At 45.9% G+C, this 25,049-nt stretch overlaps 1 protein-coding gene across 1 annotated transcript in view; it reads left to right on the top strand.

Moving 5' to 3' along the window:
• Nucleotides 1-25,049, top strand: part of LOC106576364 (membrane-associated guanylate kinase, WW and PDZ domain-containing protein 2-like) — a 271,642-nt gene that overhangs the window by 210,808 nt on the left and 35,785 nt on the right. Inside the window, 4 exon segments of the mRNA XM_045699968.2 lie at nt 9,868-9,925; nt 12,739-12,860; nt 14,835-15,017; nt 21,570-22,253. Of these exon segments, the coding sequence (XP_045555924.2) occupies nt 9,868-9,925; nt 12,739-12,860; nt 14,835-15,017; nt 21,570-22,253 (1,047 nt within the window).

Here is a 25,049-nt window from a genome sequence, read left to right as displayed (position 1 = left end):
ACCACATTTAACACTGGAGCTCCTTCAGAAGTATCCTTCCTTAGGCTTCCTGGGAGTTGACAGCTCCTTCACAGCAGTATTTAGACTGTGTTGGCCCTATAAAGAGAGCACAAATTGTTACAGTGACAAAGTGGCCCTTCTCTTCAGCGCTGCAGGCTAATGGACAGGACAACTCTCTTTCTCTCTGTCTCTCCCAGATCCATGGAATCATTCCTCCCACACTACTACCTGACAGGGGCTGTGACTGTGCTTAGTGGAAAGAGAGTCTTCTGGAGTTCAGCATTTAGAACACACTTACTGCACACACACATAAACATACTCACTGCTGTGTGTGTGTGGGGGGGGGGGGGGGGTGCGTGCATGTGTGTGTGTGTGTGTGTGTGTGTGTGTGTGTGTGTGTAAGCGTGCTTCTGCGTGTGTTGTATGCATGTGCTCTACACAATACCTTTTAAGCCAAAAACAGTGACATTGAAACAAACAGTAGGAAGCTACAGATATTGGCTACCTGCAGTGTGATGTTGTGTGTCTCTCTGAAGCTCTGCTGAAGACACAGACAGACAGACAGACAGACTGCCTGCCTAGCTCTGAAGCTCTGCTGAAGACACAGACAGACTGCCTAGCTCTGAAGCTCTGCTGAAGACAGCCAGACAGACTGCCTGCCTAGCTCCGAAGCTCTGCTGAAGACACAGACAGACAGACTGCCTGCCAAGCTCTGAAGCTCTGCTGAAGACACAGACAGACAGACTGCCTGCCTAGCCCTGAAGCTCTGCTGAAGACAGACAGACAGACTGCCTAGCCCTGAAGCTCTGCTGAAGACAGACAGACTGCCTGCCTAGCTCTGAAGCTCTGCTGAAGACACAGACATACAGACTGCCTGCCTAGCTCTGAAGCTCTGCTGAAGACACAGACAGGCTGCCTGCCTAGCTCTGAAGCTCTGCTGAAGACAGACAGACAGACTGCCTAGCTCTGAAGCTCTGCTGAAGACACAGACAGACAGCCTGCCAAGCTCTGAAGCTCTGCTGAAGACAGACAGACTGCCTGCCTAGCTCTGAAGCTCTGCTGAAGACACAGACAGACTGCCTAGCTCTGAAGCTCTGCTGAAGACAGCCAGACAGACTGCCTGCCTAGCTCCGAAGCTCTGCTGAAGACACAGACAGACAGACTGCCTAGCTCTGAAGCTCTGCTGAAGACACAGACAGACTGACTGCCTAGCTCTGAAGCTCTGCTGAAGACACAGACAGGCTGCCTGCCTAGCTCTGAAGCTCTGCTGAAGACAGACAGACAGACTGCCTAGCTCTGAAGCTCTGCTGAAGACACAGACAGACTGCCTGCCTAGCTCTGAAGCTCTGCTGAAGACACAGACAGACTGCCTAGCTCTGAAGCTCTGCTGAAGACAGCCAGACAGACTGCCTGCCTAGCTCCGAAGCTCTGCTGAAGACACAGACAGACAGACTGCCTGCCAAGCTCTGAAGCTCTGCTGAAGACACAGACAGACAGACTGCCTGCCTAGCTCTGAAGCTCTGATGAAGACACAGACAGACAGACAGACAGACAGACAGACAGACTGCCTAGCCCTGAAGCTCTGCTGAAGACAGACAGACAGACTGCCTAGCCCTGAAGCTCTGCTGAAGACAGACAGACTGCCTGCCTAGCTCTGAAGCTCTGCTGAAGACACAGACATACAGACTGCCTGCCTAGCTCTGAAGCTCTGCTGAAGACACAGACAGGCTGCCTGCCTAGCTCTGAAGCTCTGCTGAAGACAGACAGACAGACTGCCTAGCTCTGAAGCTCTGCTGAAGACACAGACAGACAGCCTGCCAAGCTCTGAAGCTCTGCTGAAGACAGACAGACTGCCTGCCTAGCTCTGAAGCTCTGCTGAAGACACAGACAGACTGCCTAGCTCTGAAGCTCTGCTGAAGACACAGACATACAGACTGCCTGCCTAGCTCTGAAGCTCTGCTGAAGACACAGACAGGCTGCCTGCCTAGCTCTGAAGCTCTGCTGAAGACACAGACAGACAAACTGCCTGCCTAGCTCTGAAGCTCTGCTGAAGACACAGACAGGCTGCCTGCCTAGCTCTGAAGCTCTGCTGAAGACACAGACATACAGACTGCCTAGCTCTGAAGCTCTGCTGAAGACACAGACAGGCTGACTGTCTAGCTCTGAAGCTCTGCTGAAGACACAGACAGGCTGCCTGCCTAGCTCTGAAGCTCTGCTGAAGACACAGACAGACTGACTGCCTAGCTCTGAAGCTCTGCTGAAGACACAGACAGACTATCTAGCTCTGAAGCTCTGCTGAAGACACAGACAGACTGACTGCCTAGCTCTGAAGCTCTGCTGAAGACAGACAGGCTGCCTGCCTAGCTCTGAAGCTCTGCTGAAGACAGACAGACAGACTGCCTAGCTCTGAAGCTCTGCTGAAGACACAGACAGACAGACTGCCTAGCTCTGAAGCTCTGCTGAAGACACAGACAGACTGACTGCCTAGCTCTGAAGCTCTGCTGAAGACACAGACAGGCTGCCTGCCTTGCTCTGAAGCTCTGCTGAAGACAGACAGACAGACTGCCTAGCTCTGAAGCTCTGCTGAAGACACAGACAGACTGCCTGCCTAGCTCTGAAGCTCTGCTGAAGACACAGACAGACTGCCTAGCTCCGAAGCTCTGCTGAAGACAGCCAGACAGACTGCCTGCCTAGCTCCGAAACTCTGCTGAAGACACAGACAGACAGACTGCCTGCCAAGCTCTGAAGCTCTGCTGAAGACACAGACAGACAGACTGCCTAGCCCTGAAGCTCTGCTGAAGACAGACAGACTGCCTGCCTAGCTCTGAAGCTCTGCTGAAGACACAGACAGACAGACTGCCTGCCTAGCTCTGAAGCGCTGCTGAAGACACAGACAGACAGGCTGCCTGCCTAGCTCTGAAGCTCTGCTGAAGACACAGACAGACAGACTGCCTGCCTAGCTCTGAAGCTCTGCTGAAGACACAGACAGACAGACTGCCTGCCTAGCTCTGAAGCTCTGCTGAAGACACAGACAGACAGACTGCCTGCCTAGCTCTGAAGCTCTGCTGAAGACACAGACATGCTGCCTGCCTAGCTCTGAAGCTCTGCTGAAGACAGACAGACAGACTGCCTAGCTCTGAAGCTCTGAAGCTCTGCTGAAGACACAGACAGGCTGCCTGCCTAGCTCTGAAGCTCTGCTGAAGACACAGACAGCCTGCCTGCCTAGCTCTGAAGCTCTGCTGAAGACACAGACAGACTGCCTGCCTAGCTCTGAAGCTCTGCTGAAGACACAGACAGACAGACTGCCTGCCTAGCTCTGAAGCTCTGCTGAAGACACAGACAGCCTGCCTGCCTAGCTCTGAAGCTCTGCTGAAGACACAGACAGACTGACTGCCTAGCTCTGAAGCTCTGCTGAAGACACAGACAGACTGACTGCCTAGCTCTGAAGCTCTGCTGAAGACACAGACAGACTGACTGCCTGCCTAGCTCTGAAGCTCTGCTGAAGACACAGACAGACAGACTGACTGCCTAGCTCTGAAGCTCAGGTGGTTTTAATAGAAGGGTGTTTCATTAGACTGAGTGGTGCGTGGCAGAAATACATGGCAGGACTTTGATCTGTGTGGTGTTTTTCTGTGTGTGGAGCTCAGTGGAGGTGAGAACATGAAACAGCCTCTTTCATATTTAATGAGTGAAGATGGGGCTAAGGAAGGGAGAGGAGAGGAGCGCTGAGAGGAGAGGAGCTATTCCCTAAGGCTGTCAACCCACTCCTAGCAGACTCACATATCAGTCACAGCACATGTTAGTGAGTGTGTTTTTGTGGCTGGTGGGGACGGGGAAGGGTGTGTGGTTGTGTGTGGGTGGGGGGGGGGGGGGGGAGGGGCTCCGTGTGTTGAACAGTGTATGTGTAAGAGTAAAAGGGAGAGACATATGGCATGCATGTGCTTGTATTGATGTATTGTGACTTACTGTGCATGATTGGGTATAAAATAAAAATGTGTGTGTGCTTGCTTGCAATTGTGTGCGTGACTGTCTGTGGGATATGTGTGTGTGTTTGGGTAAGTGTGTGTGTGTGTGTGTGTGTGTGTGAGTGTGGGTGTACTTGTACCGATTGTGTGTAGGCTTGTATATTAGCATTCTGCACACCATCAGCCTCCAGCCAGCCTATTTCTGAATCATCATGGAGGTCCTGAGAGCCTGTGGACGGCACATTATCACCTCATTCTGACTGATGTTTGTGGTTAGGAGATATTATCTCCACTCTCCTGATTAGTCCAGCTCTCTCTCACTCTCTCACTCTCGCTCTCTCTCTCACTCTCTCTCACTCTCTCTCACTCTCACTCATATATTAGAGCGGCTCTCACTCTGGACCAGCCTCAGTACCACCACACTGGTCACAACCTCATAGCCTTAAATGGAATCAGGCTCAGGCCGGCTGTCAATGCACCAGTCCCCCTGGTCAGTGTGGTGTGACGAGGGGAGAGGGACAAAGAGAGAGGCAGAACAATCCTGTCAGACATGAATGATGGGAGGAGGTCAGGGTTGGGGAGAGATCCACTTTGATCACAAAGAACAAACACAGTGTGCTGAACCTACTGTATACCCCTGGTGAAATAGAGAGGGAGGGGGGCTGATCAAACAATTCCCTGATGAAGATGCACTTGGAGTGGAGGTTGGGTTAGTGACCTCCATAGTGTGAGTCAGCTTTAGCCCAAGTACTACGCCATATAAATAGAGTTACTTTCAGCCATTTTGAGTGTACCCACGAGTGTTCCAGTAATGTTGATGTGGTGTGAGGGGCTTTACCGTTCTAGTAATTATATTTCTAGGAGGGAGCTGAATCTCAGCTCCCTCCACCCTCTATATTGGGAGTTACAAATCAGTTTCACATTGAGTTTTCCTGGTTAGGTCATGAAGTGTCAAGTTGTCTACAGAAATAAAGGAACTTAAAATTAAGAAATTCAACCAAGACAAAAAAGACAAGGCCGAGGACAAAGTCTACTTCTGGAGAAACCCTGATAAAAGAGGTCCTGCTCCTCCTCTCCATGACAGACGCAGGAGGGATGGAGCTCACTTCTATCCACCCCCGTCTGACCAACACTCTACAACCAGCGCCTCATCCGCTTCCAGTGCCAGTTTTTTTTATCTCTATCATTGAATCTCTTGATCTTCTCCCTGAAAACACTTTGTTAGTTACTTTTGATGTTGAGTTGTTATACACGAATATTCCACACGAGGGCGGTATTGAAGCTATGGAACATTTTCTTCTGTAACGTGACCCTAATGAACTACCTTCCAGTGCATGCATTATAACATTGGCTGAAATAGTACTCACACACAACTACTTCATGTTTCTAAATGATTTCTTTATTCAGACGAAGGGTACTGCTATGGGATCCCCCATGGCTCCTAACTATGCTAATTTGTATGTGGGTTACATGGAGAAACAGTCAATTTTCATCCTCTTTCAATCCTCTCAGTCAATTTTTGTTCTATGGAGAGGTGATGCAAAAGAGCTCCAGGCATTCCATGCTTTTCTTAACTCTTGTTCTGAGCATCTGAGATTTACTATGCAATCTCACACACGTCAAATCAGTTTTCTGGATCTTCTGATCTTGTGTGAAGATAATGTTCTATACACTGGTCTTTACAGGAAACCTACTGATCGTAACAGTTTGTTGAGGGCTGATGGTTGTCACCCGCATCCCTTGAAAAGCAGTTTGCCCTACAGCCAATTCTGTTGAATCAAAATAATTTGCAAAAAACTATCAGATTTCGACAGAAATATGTCTGAGACGCAAAGAAAATTCAAGGAGGGGGGGTACATAAAGGATCAGATTAATATTGCCATTGAGAAAAATCAAAACAAACGAAGAAGCATTCTTGCTTTCTAACTGCCCTCTATTCAAAGTGCTCTGAACAAGTTAATGGAATCGTTCACAAAAATTGGCACATTCTAAGATCCGATGACAGTATCAGTAATGTGTTTTCGGACCCTCCCTTGATCGTATTCTCGCGGGGCAGAAATCTCAGAGATCAACTGGTAAACTCTGATTTACCACCCCAAGATATCCCTGCACAATGTCTATTTGCGCCCCTACTGGATGGAAACTACAAGTGTAATGGCTGTGCTCAATGAAATGGCACTTATAAATGTAGATCCTTCAAACATCCCCAAACAGGGAAACAGATCACAATCAAAGGTGTTATCACGTGCTCCACTATGGCAGTTATTTACAGTGGGGCAAAAAAGTATTTAGTCAGCCACCAATTGTGCAAGTTCTCCCACTTAAAAAGATGAGAGAGGCCTGTAATTTTCATCATAGGTACACTTCAACTATGACAGACAAAATGAGGAAAAGAAATCCAGAAAATCACATTGTAGGATTTTTAATGAATTTATTTGCAAATTATGGTGGAAAATAAGTATTTGGTCAATAAGTTTATCTTAATACTTTGTTATATACCCTTTGTTGGCAATGACACAGGTCAAACGTTTTCTGTAAGTCTTCACAAGGTTTTCACACACTGTTGCTGGTATTTTGGCCCATTCCTCCATGCAGATCTCCTCTAGAGCAGTGATGTTTTGGGGCTGTCGCTGGGCAACACAGACTTTCAACTCCCTCCAAAGATTTTCTATGGGGTTGAGATCTGGAGACTGGCTAGGCCACTCCAGGACCTTGAAATGCTTCTTACAAAGCCACTCCTTCGTTGCCCGGGCGGTGTGTTTGGGATTATTGTCATGCTGAAAGACCCAGCCACGTTTCATCTTCAATGCCCTTGCTGATGGAAGGAGGTTTTCACTCAAAATCTCACGATACATGGCCCCATTCATTCTTTCCTTTACACGGATCAGTCATCCTGGTCCCTTTGCAGAAAAACAGCCCCAAAGCATGATGTTTCCACCCCCATGCTTCACAGTAGGTATGGTGTTCTTTGGATGCAACTCAGCATTCTTTGTCCTCCAAACACGACGAGTTGAGTTTTTACCAAAAAGTTATATTTTGGTTTCATCTGACCATATGACATTCTCCCAATCCTCTTCTGGATCATCCAAATGCTCTCTAGCAAACTTCAGACGGGCCTGGACATGTACTGGCTTAAGCAGGGGGACACGTCTGGCACTGCAGGATTTGAGTCCCTGGCGGCGTAATGTGTTACTGATGGTAGGCTTTGTTACTTTGGTCCCAGCTCTCTGCAGGTCATTCACTAGGTCCCCCCTTGTGGTTCTGGGATTTTTGCTCACCGTTCTTGTGATCATTTTGACCCCATGGGGTGAGTTCTTGCGTGGAGCCCCAGATCGAGGAAGATTATCAGTGGTCTTGTATGTCTTCCATTTCCTAATAATTGCTCCCACAGTTGATTTCTTCAAACCAAGCTGCTTACCTATTGCAGATTCAGTCTTCCCAGCCTGGTGCAGGTCTACAATTTTGTTTCTGGTGTCCTTTGACAGCTCTTTGGTCTTGGCCATAGTGGAGTTTGGAGTGTGACTGTTTGAGGTTGTGGACAGGTGTCTTTTATACTGATAACAAGTTCAAACAGGTGCCATTAATACAGGTAACGAGTGGAGGACAGAGGAGCCTCTTAAAGAAGAAGTTACAGGTCTGTGAGAGCCAGAAATCTTGCTTGTTTGTAGGTGACCAAATACTTATTTTCCACCATAATTTGCAAATAAATTCATAAAAAATCCTACAATGTGATTTTCTGGAATTTTTTTTCTCATTTTGTCTGTCATGGTTGACGTGTACCTAGTCAGGGCGGCAGGTAGCCTAGTGGTTAGAGCGTTGGACTAGTAACCGAAAGGTTGCAAGATTGAATCCCCGAGCTGACAAGGTAAAAATCTGTCGTTCTGCCCCTGAACTGTTCCTAGGCTGTCATCGAAAATAAGAATTTGTTCTTAACTGACTTGCCTAGTTAAATAAAGATAAAAATACATTTAATATCATATCTGTATTTATAACTAGGCTTGGGCAGTAAACCGTATATACCATATACCGGGCTATTTGGAAATAACCACAGGAGGGTTTTTCAATACCGTTGAAACTTTTTTTTGTTTTTATTTAGCACCTTTTTCTCCGCAATTTTCGATTTTGTCTCATCGCTGCAACTCCCCAATGAGCTCGGGAGAGGAGAAGGAGGAGTCATGCGTCCTACGAAACATGACCCACCCATCCGCACTCCTTAACATCTGCCAGCTTAACCCAGAAACCAGCCGCACCAATGTGTTGGAGGAAACACCGTTCAACTGGCGACCGGGGTCAGCCCGCAGGCAAGTAAAGCCTCACCGGCCAAACCATCCCCTAACCCGGACAACTCTGGGCCAATTGTGAGCCATCCGATAGGACTCCCGGCCACAGCCGGTTGTGGCACAGCCTGAATGAACCCGGGTCTGTAGTAACGCATCTAGCACTGCGATGCAGTGCCTTAGACTGCTGTGCCACTCGGGAGGCCCTACCTCAACTTTTTAAATGATGAGTCACTCACTGTTGTGCAGCACACCCTAGGTGATCTATATACTGATATATAGTTACACTATGGAATTCACAACTTAATGTTTGCCAGCTAGATATCTAATAACTATTAAGTTAACTTTCTAAAATGTGCTAAAGCTGTGCAGTTGTGCATTTGGTTTGCTAACTTAGTAGCTAGTTATCTATCTAGCTAGCTACATGGTTAGTTTCTCGCAATCAAGCTCCTCTTGGTAACAGCAGATAATTCCCTCCTTGATCAAGAGACACCATTTGTTTTGTGCGTGCAGCAAACTTTGAGTAGCATTTTTGAGTTACTTGTATAACTTTATCAGCTGGGATGTCTATCCTGGAAATAGCTTATGTCAGAGACTGTATAAAACCGTTAGCGTTTAGCTAGCATTTGCTATTGGATGTTACATGTACTTGTTAGCATTGCTAACCTTTGGATTGAAAATAGTGTTCATTGCCGGTATTATCAAATATCCCGGGATGGAACAAGGTCGGTATGAAGGTATGACTCCCTGGATACCGCCCAAGCCTATTTATAACACTTCTCATGATGCCACAGTGGTGGCTCATCATATCAGAGTAGATACAATGTGTAGGAACACCTGCACCGTCAACACCGACATGTCTGAAGTTATGACATTCTACTTTCCACTCAAAGGTTTATTTTGGTCCACGACAGTTGACAGCTACTGTGTTAGATCCACAGTCAGTCTATTCTGAGACCACACTCTAATGGTGTAATGTGTTCCAGTTAAATATTGTGTGGGCTAAGGGGCCCAGGAGCTATGTACGTGCTCCAGATACAAACATTTAAACTATATCCAAACATCGCTGGCATCATAACTGAATGTTTACAAAATAGAAAGGATGGCAGGACATTAATATTTAAAATCACCCCAATTCAAACCACTCCATCTATCAGTGTGTTTGGTGTAGTGTGAGAGTTCAGGAGATGGTTGGGGTAGTCCTGTGGGTCCATATTGACATTGATTTTAAGTAACCTCTGGTCCGCTGCTTGATAAACAGCCATTCTCCTTCACACTCGTGAATTTTGGATCTGAATTTTGATTGCAAATGCCGATGGGGGTATCATGTGTCTTGTCTCTTAAGTTTGTCCAACTGTTTTGATTGTGTTTGCAAATCTGGAGGCTCATAGACCTCACACAGTATTCAGTAACTAGCACAGTTACCATAGAGCATAATAAATCATTTTCAGATTTACCATAGTCAATTAAGATATTATAATTAACCTCAAATCCTCTGTAATAAATGACCATACAATAATGTTGTGATCAAAATTTCCTGAAGAATATATTGTTCCGTGAATCGACATGCTGTCCCCCGGGCCTGTTGACTGACTAGTATGTTGTTGTGCTTGTCTCTTCCACAGAGCTGCCGTACGGCTGGGAGAAGATCGATGACCCTATTTACGGAAGCTACTATGTGGAGTAAGTCTGGACCCACTGCTTTAATATTTAATTACTATTTTGATTTCCAGTGTTCCCCCATGTTATGCTTCCACTGTCCTGTGTTAGTCAGAGTCATTAACGCTGCACAGGGCTGTGGCCAGGAGGCAGATGGTGGCTTTTTCTGCTGCTCATTTATACCTCTATCTCTGTCTGTCTGTCCGTGTAGATGGGTCAGTGGGTGATTGTTTGTTAGTGTGCATGCATTTGTGAGTGTGTCTCTGTGTGAGTGTGTAACTGTGTACCTGTTTACATGCGCAAGTTTGTGTGTGTGTGTGTGCCATCTTTGTGTGACGTGGTGCAATGGTGATGTGTCTCTGTCTTCTCTATTGAACCAAATGTACCCTTCCTATTCTGGAGGTGTACTTTCTCCTGCTGGATGCGCACTAGTCCCCCTAGTCCAGGGAGAGGAGGGGAGGTCTATTTATAGCCTGGCTGGTGAGGGAGTTTGGCTGGCTGGCCGTGTTCTATTCTCTATCCCCAAGAAAGACCAGAACACTGTACCTGCCTTGCCTACACTCCCTCTCTCCCGCTGCCATGTAGAAATCCCATATCCCCAGGCAGCCACTGAGCCATTGCATGCACGCACACTAGCGCCATACCTGACCCTGCCACGTCCAATAGTTACTTGAAGTCAGAAGTTCACATACACCTTAGCCAAATACATTTAAACTCAGTTCTTGACAATTCCTGACATTTATTCCTGGTAATAATTCCCTGTCTTAGGTCAGTTAGGATCGCCACTTTATTTTAAGAATGTGAAATGTCAGAATAATAGTAGAGAGAATGATTTATTTCAGCTTTTATTTCTTTCATCACATTCCCAGTGGGTCAGAAGTTTACATACACTCAATTAGTATTTGGTAGCATTGCCTTTAAATTGTTTAACTTGGGCCAAATGTTTCGGGTAGCCTTCCACAAGCTTCCCACAATAAGTTGGGTGAATTTTGGCCCATTCCTCCTGACAGAGCTGGTGTAACTGAGTCAGATTTGTAGGCCTCCTTGCTCGCACACGCTTTTTCAGTTCTGCCCACACATTTTCTATAGGATTGAGGTCAGGGCTTTGTGATGGCCACTCCAATACCTTGACTTAGTTGTCGTTAAGCCATTTTGCCACAACTTTCGAAGTATGCTTGGGGTCATTGTCCATTTGGAAGACCCAATTGCGACCAAGCTTTAACTTCCTGACTGATGTCTTGAGATGTTGCTTCAATATATCCACATAATTTTCCTCCTTCATGATGACATCTATTTTATGAAGTGCACCAGTCCCTCCTGCAGCAAAGCACCCCCACAACATGATGCTGCCACCCCCATGCTTCACGTTGGGATGGTGTTCTTCGGCTTGCAAGCCTCCTCCTTTTTCCTCCAAACATAAAGATGGTCATTATGGCAAAACAGTTACATTTTTGTTTCTTCAGACCAGAGGGCATTTCTCCAAAAAGTACGATCTTTGTCCCCATGTGCAGTTGCAAACCGTAGTCTTGATTGTTTATGGCAGTTTTGGAGCAGTGGCTTCTTCCTTGCTGAGCGGCCTTTCAGGTTATGTCGTTATAGGACTCGTTTTACTGTGGATATAGATACTTTTGTACCTGTTTCCTCCAGCATCTTCACAAAGTCCTTTGCTGTTGTTCTGGGATTGATTTGCACTTTTTGCACCAAAGTATGTTCATCTCTAGGACACAGAACGTGTCTCCTTCCTGAGCGGTATGACGGCTGCGTGGTCCCATGGTGTTTATACTTGCGTACTATTGTTTGTACAGATGAACGTGGTACCTTCAGGCGTTTTGAAATTGCTCCCAAGGATGAACCAGACTTGTGGAGGTCTACAATTTTTTTTCTGAGGTCTTGGCTGATTTCTTTTCATTTTCCCATGATGTCAAGCAAAGAGGCACTGAGTTTGAAGGTAGGCCTTGAAATACATCCACAGGTACACCTCCAGTTGACTCAAATGATGTCAAATAGCCTATCAGAAGCTTCTAAAGCCATGACATAATTTTCTGGAATTTTCCAAGCTGTTTAAAGGCACAGTCAACTTAGTGTATGTAAAGTTCTAACACATTGGAATTGTGATACAGTGAAATAATCTGTCTATAAACAATTGTTGGAAAAATTACTTGTGCCATGCACAAAGGAAATGTCCTAACCATCTTGCCAAAACTATAGTTTGTTAACAAGAAATTTGTGGAGTGGTTGGAAAAACAAGTTTTAATGACTCCAACTTAAGTGTATGTCCCACTGCCTGGCTGTACTGTTGAGTTGACCTAATATCTCATGAAGAAACAGAGTGTGTGTAGGCTGGGCAGACACTGTGCTTATCGACAGAAGCATTATTCCTCCAGTCTTGCACCGTCCAGGAAGGCACATCTAAATGATGATTAATTACTTCACACTTTCAAAATTACAGTATTTATAATTATCGACTATAATTATCGACTCGCTCCCGAAGACATACCAAATTAGCACTGACAGAATGTTTTAAGAAAATACACTCAGGGTGACATGTTTTTTCAGAACCCACTCCAGAAATCACACACTAAATGATTCCTAATGCTGATTACAGGAAGCTGCAGATTTCAGTAGAATGGGACCTAATTGGGCTTTTGTTCATTTTTTTTCTTAGCAAAACCATTCTGCAGCTCCATTACATAATACTAGGGATACTAAGGCTATTGAATTAATCATCATAGCACAGCACTGTGCATCCAGCTCTTTACAGAGGGAGAGAGGAAGTGGATGAGGAGGTGGATACTACAGAGAGCCCAGTGAAATGTCATACCTTTCTTTCTCTGTAGCCACATAAACAGACGGACACAGTTTGAGAACCCAGTCTTGGAAGCCAAGAGGAGAGTCCAGCAACACCAGCAAATGCAAGAGCAGGGTTTGTCCTCGCTGCCCCTGCCTACTATCTACAGAGGTAAGGCACCCTGTACCTCTACCTCTACCCAATGTGTTAAGAGTTTGTGTATGATTCCTGTGTGTAGATGTTTTTAGCTCTAGGGAAATGTCTGTCGTCTTTGTGTTTGTGTATCACTCATTCTTCACAACTCCCTTTTCTTCGCTAACACTATCGCTAACACTATCGCTAACACTATCGCTAACACTTTGCTAACACCAGCTTCTCTGTTCAGCACACATTTACCACCCCACTAAGTTAATCGAGGCTGTCTGAGGTAAAACATGCTGTATAGGTTGAGATGGTTTGTCTCCGTGTTAAATTGGCCTCTGTGAGTGAAGGTGTTTGTCTCCATGGTTACCCTTCCTGTACGCTGCAAAGTGAAGGCAGTTACAGCAGAGAGGGGTAAAACATATGAATTCTTCCTCACATATAAACAAGGAGATAAAAAGGAAGTTTACTTGTAGGAGCATCAGACAGTGAGTGGACTACTTTATCTCTGTCACAGTGGTAGAGGAGGTTCCACTCTCAACCACGTTACACACAGCCACCCTGGCCCACATCGGCCCCGCCCCGGAGCGCTGCCAGAGCCTCAGTGACCTCTCCCAGTCCCTCCCCCCAGGCCATCGGGTGTCGCTGTTGGGCCTGCACACCCACACGCCCCCCGCCTCCTCCACCAACTCCCTACTGCGGCGCCCCCACCGGGCGAGGAGGGATACGTCATGCTGCCCACACCAGCACCTCCACCAGTCGCTTCACGCCTTTGTGGTAGAGCCGGCTACTGTGGGTTGTAGCCCATTCCCCCTGTGGTGCTCTCTCAGTAAGTAGGGCAGTGAGTAGTGATACAGGCTTGTTCTTCTTCTGCCTGCACTGAGCTGCCTCGCTCTCTTTTCAAAGCATGCCTGCTCCCCGGCAGACCCACGCTGGATCCCTCCTCGTCTGAGGCTCTTGATTCGCTGCTTGACATGTTTGATGGCGCTACACTATGGTGTGTCTTCCCCTCCTTACGTCTGGCGGCAGGCAGCAGAAACTGTAAACACCCCACTCTATGTCTGGACGCCTGACAACAAACGTTGGCTTTAAGCAAACAGAGAGAGACGGGTGTGTGCCCCCTACTTGCCTTCCAAGGTGAACGGAGGGGAGATTGAATTGAGTGTGGCAAATGCTCGTTGGCTGAGTTTTCCCCTTTGCTGTGCCAGAGACTATTTCATGAATCCTGGCCTTCCACTTTTTGGTTCCCTGAGCATTGTTTTTTTGGGCGGATGAAGCGAGTTAATGATTCTTCAGTGTTCCAACTCCCAACAGCATGTTGTTCCAGAATGTTAAGATCTCTCACCTGCTTCCCTCACCCCTCTGAGAAGGGAAATATACCAAGCTACTCCCATGGATGCTGATTATTCCTTGATTTTCTGCACTGTGTTTTGCTCCAGTTCTGAGTGTGTATTCAGCTATCAGAAACCTGGTGTAGGTTGGGAGTGTAAGTGATGACACTTTAAATGGCTGTAGATGTTCAGTGGAAGGTCTTGGCAGTGACAGCTTGGAGCTGGAGCAAACACCGTCCCACCTGCATAAGTCAGCACCCACCCCTCACTGTTCTAACACTGCCTACCGCTCCACCTACCCAGAGAGTATCCCTGTGTTCATGCAGCCCCTCCACTAAACAAGCCTCACCTCTACCATCCTATTGAATGATAAAATGGCCTTGCATCAGCATTTGTGGTGCATCATGCTCGCTTTGTAAAGGTCTAAGTTCGATGTATGTGTGTATATTGTTTATTGATTGTGTGTGTGTGTGTGTGTGTGTGTGTGTGTGTGTGTGTGTGTGTGTGTGTGTGTGTGTGTGTGTGTGTGTGTGTGTGTGTGTGTGTGTGTGTGTGTGTGTGTGTGTGTGTGTGTGTGTGTGTGTGTCCCTGCACACTTCTACTTGTGTGTGTTGTGTCTGCCTGCGTGCCTGTCTGTCCGTCCCTCCGTATGTGTGTGTGTTCTCCCTTACAGAGAAGCCCCTGTTCACACGGGACGCCACCCAGCTGAAGGGAAGCTTCTTGTCCACGGCCCTGCAGAAGAGCAACATGGGTTTTGGCTTCACCATTATCGGAGGAGACGAGCCAGATGAGTTCCTGCAGGTCAAGAGTGTCATACCTGACGGCCCCGCTGCACAGGACGGAAAGATGGACACAGGTAAAACTGAACTCGTCTGAAAGATGGACACAGGTCAAACTAAGCTACTCTGAAAGATGGACACAGGTCAAGGCTAGTCTGAAAGATGGACACAGGTCAAACTGAGCTAGTCTGAAAGATGGACACAGGTCAAACTGAGCTAGTCTGAAAGATGGACACAGGTCAAACTGAGCTAGTCTGAAAGATGGACACAGGTCAAACTGAGCTAGTCTGAAAGATGGACACAGGTCAATCTGAGCTAGTCTGAAAGATGGACACAGGTCAATCTGAGCTAGTCTGAAAGATGGACACAGGTCAAACTGAGCTAGTCTGAAAGATGGACACAGGTCAAACTGAGCTAGTCTGAAAGATGGACACAGGTCAAACTGAGCTAGTCTGAAAGATGGACACAGGTCAAACTGAGCTAGTCTGAAAGATGGACACAGGTCAATCTGAGCTAGTCTGAAAGATGGACACAGGTCAATCTGAGCTAGTCTGAAAGATGGACACAAGTCAAACTGAGCTAGTCTGAAAGATGGACACAGGTCAAACTGAGCCAGTCTGAAAGATGGACACAGGTCAAACTGAGCTACTCTGAAAGATGGACACAAGTCAAACTGAGCTAGTCTGAAAGATGGACACAGGTCAAACTGAGCTAGTCTGAAAGATGGACACAGGTCAAACTGAGCTAGTCTGAAAGATGGACACAGGTCAAACTGAGCTAGTCTGAAAGATGGACACAGGTCAAACTGAGCTAGTCTGAAAGATGGACACAGGTCAAACTGAACTAGTCTGCTCACATTGAACCACACACATTCATAACACAAATGTCTACACACACACACACACACACACAGTGTTTACACACATGTATTCTATACATACTGACAAACAGGTAAATGTGCACATTACATGTACATGCTTTCTTAAACAACACACATACATGACATGAACACGTACAGATAGCAAGAGAGTGTTGGGACTGGAAATGGCCTCTCCTTGAGTGGCTCAATGGGACAGTCGCTCTGAAACAATGGGACAGTGGTTCTGAAACAATGGGAGCCATGGACTAGTCTCTCTCTATAGTGGTGACCCAGCAGGTGAGATAATATCTCTCGCTCTCTCGCTCTTTCTCGCTCTCTCTCGCTCTCTCTTTCTATAGTGGTGACCCAGCAGGAGAGTTCATCTCTCTCTTTCTCTCTGCACGTGTGTGGGGTGCAGTGTGTGTGCAAACTTGCCTGCAAGACTGTTTGGGTGTGTGTGTGTGCGTATGTGTGTGTGTGCGTGCCTACGGGGCTGTGTTTGTCCATTAATCACTGTAAGGATTCTTAACACCATAACTCCTGGCCCTGCCTGTGCTCCCCGGGCTGCATGGGACACACACACACACACTGAGAAACTAGCCAACTGCACTAAAAGTCAGCAGGGGAATAGAACTCTGGAAGTCCTGTCAATGCACTCTGCATGGCCCTGTGTATTTATAAACTACTCTGCATGGCCCTGTGTATTTATAAACTACTCTGCATGGCCCTGTGTTTTTATAAACTACTCTGCATGGCCCTGTGTATTTATAAACTACTCTGCATGGCCCTGTGTATTTATAAACTACTCTGCATGGCCCTGTGTATTTATAAACTACTCTGCATGGCCCTGTTATATTTATAAACTACTCTGCATGGCCCTGTGTATTTATAAACTACTCTGCATGGCCCTGTGTATTTATAAACTACTCTGCATGGCCCTGTGTATTTATAAACTACTCTGCATGGCCCTGTGTATTTATAAACTACTCTGCATGGCCCTGTGTATTTATAAACTACTCTGCATGGCCCTGTGTATTTATAAACTACTCTGCATTACTAGACTGGACCAAGTGCAGTGTTTTCCCTGACTCATTCATCAGTGCCTTGACCTGGTTGTACTGTACTATACTGTACTGTACTGTAGTATACCGTACTATACTGTACAATACTATACTGTACTGTACTGTATTGTAGTATACTGTATAGTGTTGGCTGATACAGTAGTTGATGGGTTGTTTCAGGTCAGACTAGATGGTCAATTGTACATTGTGAGATGATCATATGTTTTATGTGCCACAATATATCATGTGGAAGTATTACAATGTATGATACACTATAATGTAGCTATTAAACATATAGCCGAGTCAGACCATTACTGCTGTCCCAGCTGGCATTATTACTTAGGTGGTGTACAGATCATTTTCAACCAACCTTTACTTGGCGATACTTCCTCAATTCCCGCCGTGGAAGATAACGCATGTCTTCTAAACCTCCGTGGATAGTTGCAGCTGGTTGAATTTAGAAAATGCTTCGTTATTAAATTAAATAATTTTTTTGTTCCATGATGTAATCCAACACCACCAACTTGTCTATTTCAAATATTTTCAAATCTCATTGAGACAGGTGGATGTCCACCCCAAAATGTCTTATGTCATGTGCGTGACTCAGAATAAAATTGTCGTGTTGAATGGCACTCACCTGTCTCGATCAATGAGAAGATTTGAAATAGACAAGATGTCAGTGTACACATTGTTGTGTTACTTCATGGAGCGATTTTAAATGACGGAGCGTTTTCTAAATTCAAACAAACCACCTGCAACTATCCACGGAAGTTTAGAAAACATGCGTTGTCTTCCAAGTCGGGAATTGAGGAAGTATCACCAAGTAAAGGTTGCAATAATGCCTATCAGCCAGCTGGAACAGCAGTAATGGTCTGATTAGGCAACATTTTTAATAGCTAGGTATACTATCTATTCTGTGGTCCTCCCAACATTCTCCTCCCCTCCTTTCCCCTTTATCATTCCTCTCCTCTCTCCTCTCTCCAGACTCAGTGGCCTAGTTAAGCTGTGTTGGATTCTAGCAGCACATAGTTAATAGAGGGAGAGAGAGAAACCAGGCATGTGGAAGTGTGAAATTCCCAATTTCAGAAGGATTATTTGTCGCTCTCTGTCCGTGCACACACACACACACACACACACACACACACACACACACACACACACACACACACACACACTCACACCGTACACAAGGCCTCTTCTGCCTGCTTCGCTACATGGTTCCAGACCCAGAGAAATGTGTTGAGGAAAAACATATGATACCATCTCTTTCAGCAGGGACACAGTGGTTAGATGTGACACTGTATTTGTTAGAGGGAAAGCACAGTATTTGTCATGTTAAAGTAAGTGACCTTATACAGTGACCTGGAATGCACAGTGTTGGAGGAGGATAAAGTGACACGGTATGTGATGGGGTCCATTGACATAGGGTTGGGTTCATGCAATCAAACCAATAGAAACGTACCTTTGTTTCCACAACTAAACCCACACACGTACCCTTATCTAAAAACTTAAAGCATCTGCCTGTGAAGGGAAGCTACCTACTATTCTTATAGGTGACTCACCAACTGGATTCGGTCTTATGTAGCAAAATTTGAAATTGTGTATTTTACATTGGATACAAGTAGAGACTCAGAGCTACAAAATGGTATATCATACACTAAAATAGTATATCATACACTAAAATGGTATATCATACACTAAAATGGTATATCATACACTGCATTTTATGAGGAACAATGAAAGTAATTCTGCTTTTAAAGTTGATAAACTTGTAAACTCACTTTTGAGAAAATGGCGTTTGAATGTTTTGGTATCTAGTGAAGAGCTCTTCTTTGTCTACACCCATTCAGCATCGTTCACACCCTTTTAAGCTTTAGCCCCACACATCTCGTTTCGCTTTCAGAGCGTTCAGAGTGCACACTTGACTCTCTGGCCGATGATTTGTTTACCTCCTGGATAACATGAAAACAGCCTCACCAGCTCTGCTGGCAACAATTTCATTACGCTTTTTTGCTGACATCGGCCATATTCAACGAGTGTTGTACACTTTAGCTAAAGACGTAGCTAGCTAGGTAAACAATGAACCTAGCTAGGTAAACAGCGTGTACGATCACACACGCCACGTAAGCTAACGAGCCACCCAGCTAACGTTATCTAGCTAAACAACAATGAACACAGTGCCAAATCATGTCGTTACTACCCTGTATGAATATGCTGGGAGCTAACTAACCAAGTTCAATGATAGCTAGCTAACATTAGGCTCTAACTAGAAAAGCAAACGGCTCCGGGATACCACTAACGTCAGCTAGGGAGCCAACCAGCTAACATTAGCTAGCTAGCGAGCAGTACACTTTAACTGGAAATTAAACCACTTTCTGTCAAAATTCAAAATGTGTAATATCTGAAAATGTAGCTAGCTATCTTACCTGTATACATCATCATGCATGATGCACGTTTCTCCCTGTCACGAATACCATACCATGGTTGCCCTTAGTTTGAAGATGTAATCCGGAGACAGGTGTTTTCTCCATCTCTTTAGCTATCGTACACTAATTCCACTGATTTCAAAACTCGATCCTCCAGAAAGTGGAGAGCAACACTTATGCAGTTCCACTACACAATACATTTTTTAAAAAGCCGTGTTCGACAGGACTACCAACACAGACTGACCAGCTCAAATAGACAGAAGCCTTCTATATGACAGACCACTCCGAACTCCTCTCTCGGCATGTCCAGCCCACTCATTATCTCAGCCAATCATGGCTAGTGGGAAGATTGCGGTCTTTTTCTGCGGCTAAACCAACAAGGCTCGTAATTAAAAAATGGTATTCGTATTTACAGATGGCATACAAGTTTGTTATTAAGGCATGAAAGTTCACAGGTTCGAGAAGGCATTTTGATAAAGAAATACTATTTACGTTCAAACGTCTCTCTTGTGACGTCGTGACTTGCGACATACGCCTAGTTTCCTGAATCGGGTCACATAGAGTAAATAGCTGTTCTGCAGTGACAGCAGTGCAGTGCTGTGGGGTCAGTAGTACAGTTGCAGTGTTGTGGGTGTCACTGTGTCATCATCAGTGCTAATGCTCTCTCTCTCTCTCTCTCTCTCTCTCTCTCTCTCTCTCTCTCTCTCTCTCTCTCATCTCTCTCTCTCTCTCTCTCTCACACACTCACTCACTCACTCACTCACTCACACTCTCTCTGTCTTTTTCTTTCTGTCTGTGTGTGTGTATGTGCCAATGGTCCAGATGGCTACTCTGTCCTCCGCCATGGACACATATGGCATCTACTGCAGTCAGAACCTCCCCTACTGGGGACACTTTAACACTATGATATGATGACCTGTTCTTGGCAGGAGGAGGATGTCTTCTGTTCCATACTGTTGAACGACCATAAGTAGAAGATAGATGTTATTAGACAATGGAGATAGACGTGATGGGAGGGATGGAAGCATCATGGTCCTTGGTGCTAGATAGTGTGTTTCTATTGGTCAGGTCATAGTGTGGAGGTTGGAGGACTTTGGTGATTTAAGACATTGGGTAATGTGGAGTAGAGGCTCGTGATTGTTTTGAAAAAGAACTAGAAGTCAAAGAAAAGCGGAGGATAGAGACGGAGAGAGAAAGTGTGTGTGTGTGTGTGTGTGTGTGTGTGTGTGTGTGTGTGTGTGTGTGGCACTGTGTGAGTGTTTTCGTATGTATGCGCATGCATATTTGGTGCGTGAGAAAATGCGTGTGAAATCCTGCAGTGGTGTCCCTCCTCGTTCCCCTTCATAAAGAATGATTTCCTGGGCCACGGCGGCCAGGGCATGATGAGGTCATGGCGCCATCATTTGTTTTCCAGGAGCGTGTGAAGCTATTGATTGTGACACCAGGGCTCCAGGCAAATGTTGTCCATATTTACCCAGATGAATTAAACCGTCCCGCTTCCGCACGTCACACTGCCTCCAGGAATACGTTAACGCTAGCTCTGTCAGTATAAACCTGCATTTAAACTCTGAGCGCGTTCTGTCTCCACACAAAAAGGAAATGACAATGACAGGGTATGCTAAGTAGCCTGGTTCCCAGGTCTGTTTGTGCTGAGTTGCAAACATCTATGGTAATTGTGCATACATCTCTCTCTCTCTCTCTCTCTCTCTCTCATAATAATTATGCTTATAATTGAAAAATAATGATTGCCATTATAAACCTGGGCAGTGCGTTTCGGCGAGACAAATTAAATATGGATGCCACCTTGTGTTCTCCCACTTAATCAACATCCTTTGAAATATAGAGCCGTATCTCATTTGACAGAACACAAAATTCAATATTAAATTGAATGCAGCACCGGAGACAGAAGAAGATATGGCACTTTGTCAGAGCGAGAGAGAGCTTTTGTGTATTAATTGTCAATAAATAGTTGAGTTATCTACATAGCTGCGAGTGTGTAGTGATAGGTACAGTGATGAGGTGTGGCAAATCTCACTCGTTTGTCCACCACACAATTCACTGACTAGTGTATTTCTGTGCCTAATGGTTTTGTCCATTATCTGAGGTCTAATTCAGGTACAGTAATGCTGGGACCTATTCAGTAGAATGCAACGTTCAGATTACATTTTAGATAGAAATGTAGCGTATTGATACTGAGACAAAGACCGATTCTGCATGATAAAGAACCATGCTTGTTCTACACAATATTTGGCCTTGATTGGCTGTGTTTCTCCCCTCCTCCAGGTGATGTCATCGTGTACATCAATGACGTGTGTGTCCTGGGCACCACCCATGCCGACGTGGTCAAGCTGTTCCAGTCAGTGCCCATCGGGCAGAGCGTAACCCTGGTGCTTTGCCGTGGCTACCAGCTGCCCTACGACCCCGAGGACCCAGGCGCCGGCACCACCACCACCCTCCTCTCCCCCCTGGGCCTGATGGAGCAGCGCCCCCTCCTGGTCAACGGACGCTCCAACTACGACAGCTACATGGACTACATCTCGCACACGGCACGCTTCGTCCAGGAGCACGGTGACCAACATCTCAACACCCACCACCACCATCAACCCCCTCCGCCGCCGCACCCCGGCGACACCCACCTGGACGGCTCCTCCCTGACGCCCGGCGGGCCGCACGGCGAGGACTCGGTGTCCATGGCGTCATCGGGGGCGACGCAGGCAGAGCTGCTGACGCTGACCATGGTGAAGGGGGCGGAAGGGTTTGGGTTCACCATCGCAGACAGCCCGACGGGCCAGAGGGTGAAGCAGGTGCTGGAGCCCCAGGGGTGTCCTGGTCTGTGTGAGGGGGACCTGATCGTAGACATCAACCAGCAGGGAGTGCAGGGCCTCAGTCACACCCAGGTGGTGGAGCTGCTCAAGGAGTGTGCCGTCGGGGCTGAGACAAGCCTGGTCATCCAGAGGGGTGGAGGAGGTAAGAATAACCCTGGGGCCTCCATAACCGGCTGGCTTCTTCCTGTCTTTCTTTCTATGTAGCAGAGCTTCTTCATATACCCATCTCTCTCTCTCTCTGTCTGTACAGTTGTGGCCAAAAGTTTTGAGAATGATACAAATATTAATTTTCACAAAGTCTGCTGCCTCAGTTTGTATGATGGCAATTTGCATATACTCCAGAATGTTATGAAGAGTGATCAGATGAATTGCAATTAATTGCAAAGTCCCTCTTTGCCATGCAAATGAACTGAATCCCCCAAAAAACATTTCCACTGCATTTCAGCCCTGCCACAAAAGGACCAGCTGACATCATGTTAGTGATTCTCTCGTTTACACAGGTGTGAGTGTTGACGAGGACAAGGCTGGAGATAACTCTGTCATGCTGATTGAGTTTGAATAACAGACTGGAAGCTTCAAAAGGAGGGTGGTGCTTGGAATCATTGTTCTTCCTCTGTCAACCATGGTTACCTACAAGGAAACACGTGCCGTCATCATTGCTTTGCACAAAAAGGGCTTCACAGGCAAGGATATTTCTGCCAGTAAGATTGCACCTAAATCAACCATTTATTGGATCATCAAGAACTTCAAGGAGAGCAGTTCAATTGTTGTGAAGAAGGCTTCAGGGTGCCCAAGAAAGTCCAGAAATCGCCAGAACCGTCTCCTAAAGTTGATTCAGCTGCGGGATCGGGGCACCACCAGTACAGAGCTTGCTCAGGAATGACAGCAGGCAGGTGTGAGTGCATCTGCACGCACAGTGAGGCGAAGACTTTTGGAGGATGGCCTGGTGTCAAGAAGGGCAGCAAAGAAGCCACTTCTCTCCAGGAAAGACATCAGGGACAGACCGATATTCTGCCAATGGTACAGGGATTGGACTGCTGAGGACTGGGGTAAAGTCATTTTCTCTGATGAATCCCCTTTCCGATTGTTTGGGGCATCCGGAAAAAAGCTTGTCCTGAAAAGACAAGGTGAGCGCTACCATCAGTCCTGTGTCAAGCCAACAGTAAAGCATCCTGAGACCATTCATGTGTGGGGTTGCTTCTCAGCCAAGGGAGTAGGCTCACTCACAATTTTGCCTAAGAACACAGCCATGTATAAAGAATGGTACCAACACATCCTCCGAGAGCAACTTCTCCCAACCATCCAGGAACAGTTTGGTGACGAACAATGCATTTTCCAGCATGATGGAGCACCTTGCCATAAGCAAAAGTGATAACTAAGTGGCTTGGGGAACAAAACATTTATATTTTGGGTCCATGGCCAGGAAACTCCCCAGACCTTAATCCCATTGAGAACTTGTGGTCAATCCTCAAGAGGCAGGTGGACAAACAAAATCCCACAAATTCTGACAAACTCCAAGCATTGATTATGCAAGAATGGGCTGCCATCAGTCAGGATGTGGCCCAGAAGTTGATTGACAGCATGCCAGGGCGGATTGCAGAGGTCTTGAAAAAGAAGGGTCAACACTGCAAATATTGACTCTTTGCATCAACTTCATGTAATTGTCAATAAAAGCCTTTGACACTTATGAAATGCTTGTAATTATACTTCAGTATTCCATAGTAACATCTGACAAAAATATCTAAAGACACCGAAGCAGCGAACTTTGTGGAAATTAATATTTGTGTCATTCTCAAAACTTTTGGCCACGACTGTATATCTTGTATATCTCTCTCTTACACGGTCTTTCTCTTTCTCCTCCTTTTACTCTCTATCTCTCTCTCTCACTTTTCCTGGTGACCTGGTCCAGGTGAGTGTGTGTGTGTGTGTGTGTGTCCTGTCTGTGTGTGTGTGTCCTGTCCTAAGACCACAGAAACCCATTATACAGTACCGCCGTGTTTGACTGACACTCAGCTACTCTCACATGATCTTTACTCTACTTTACTTTACTTACTGCGGAGAAAAAGTGCTTACCTTCCATTTACTCTGAAGGACTCATGTTGTGCATATTTAGCTTGCGCTCTTTCTTTGGCATCCGAACAGAGATTTTATTGATTACATTTCCTGCTTGATAAAAACGCTGACTCATTTTAAAGGTTTTTAAGTTTTTCTATTTGTACTGTGACCTTTCTTTTAGAAAAGTTTAGTATGTGTGCAGAGTCTAGACTTTTGTGTGCAGAAAATTACAGCCAAAATAAAAAGACAATGACGTGAGCAAGATATAAGCTGCTACCCTTACTAACATACTGTATACTGCATACTTAATGAGTATATACTATATACTATTAGTTCATTTTAGTGTACTGTAAACAAACAGTATCCTTTCAGTTGAGCGTACTAGCTCTTCGCCTGTCTACTGAAAGTTGATGCTGTTGCTATGCAATATCTTGCTATCTAGTTAGCATACAAATTACTAGTTAGACATTTTACGACTTCGGGTGAGTTCTTAAATTCAATCTGGAGTGCCAGAGTGCACTTGTAAATTTCGAGCTTTATCAGATTGTCCGTTTGTAAATTCAGAGTGTTTTGCTCTCGGAGTGCACACCGGACGCCCGGGCCGAGGAGTAGGGTTGATTTGAGTGTTCTGACCTTACAGCGGCAATCAAGCACCCAAGCTAACGTTGGCTAGCTTGCGAGCTACTTCCAGACACAAATGAGACAACTCTGACCATTTTACTCACTCTAACAGAGCTGGTTAGGCAGTTTTCATGTTATCCAGTGCGTTGGTGACTGTAACTGTGCTGCTGGCAACAATTGAATTACTTTTTTTCCCTAACGTTTACTGACACCGACAATATTCAACGGGTATTGGGCGCTCGTAAACTCCTTATTCTGCAAA

Source organism: Salmo salar, chromosome 17 (genome assembly GCF_965601325.2).
Source record: "Salmo salar chromosome 17, fSalSal1, whole genome shotgun sequence".
Lineage (NCBI taxonomy): Eukaryota > Metazoa > Chordata > Actinopteri > Salmoniformes > Salmonidae > Salmo > Salmo salar.
Note: the sequence above shows the minus strand (reverse complement) of the source record. Positions and strands in the feature narration are given on the sequence as shown.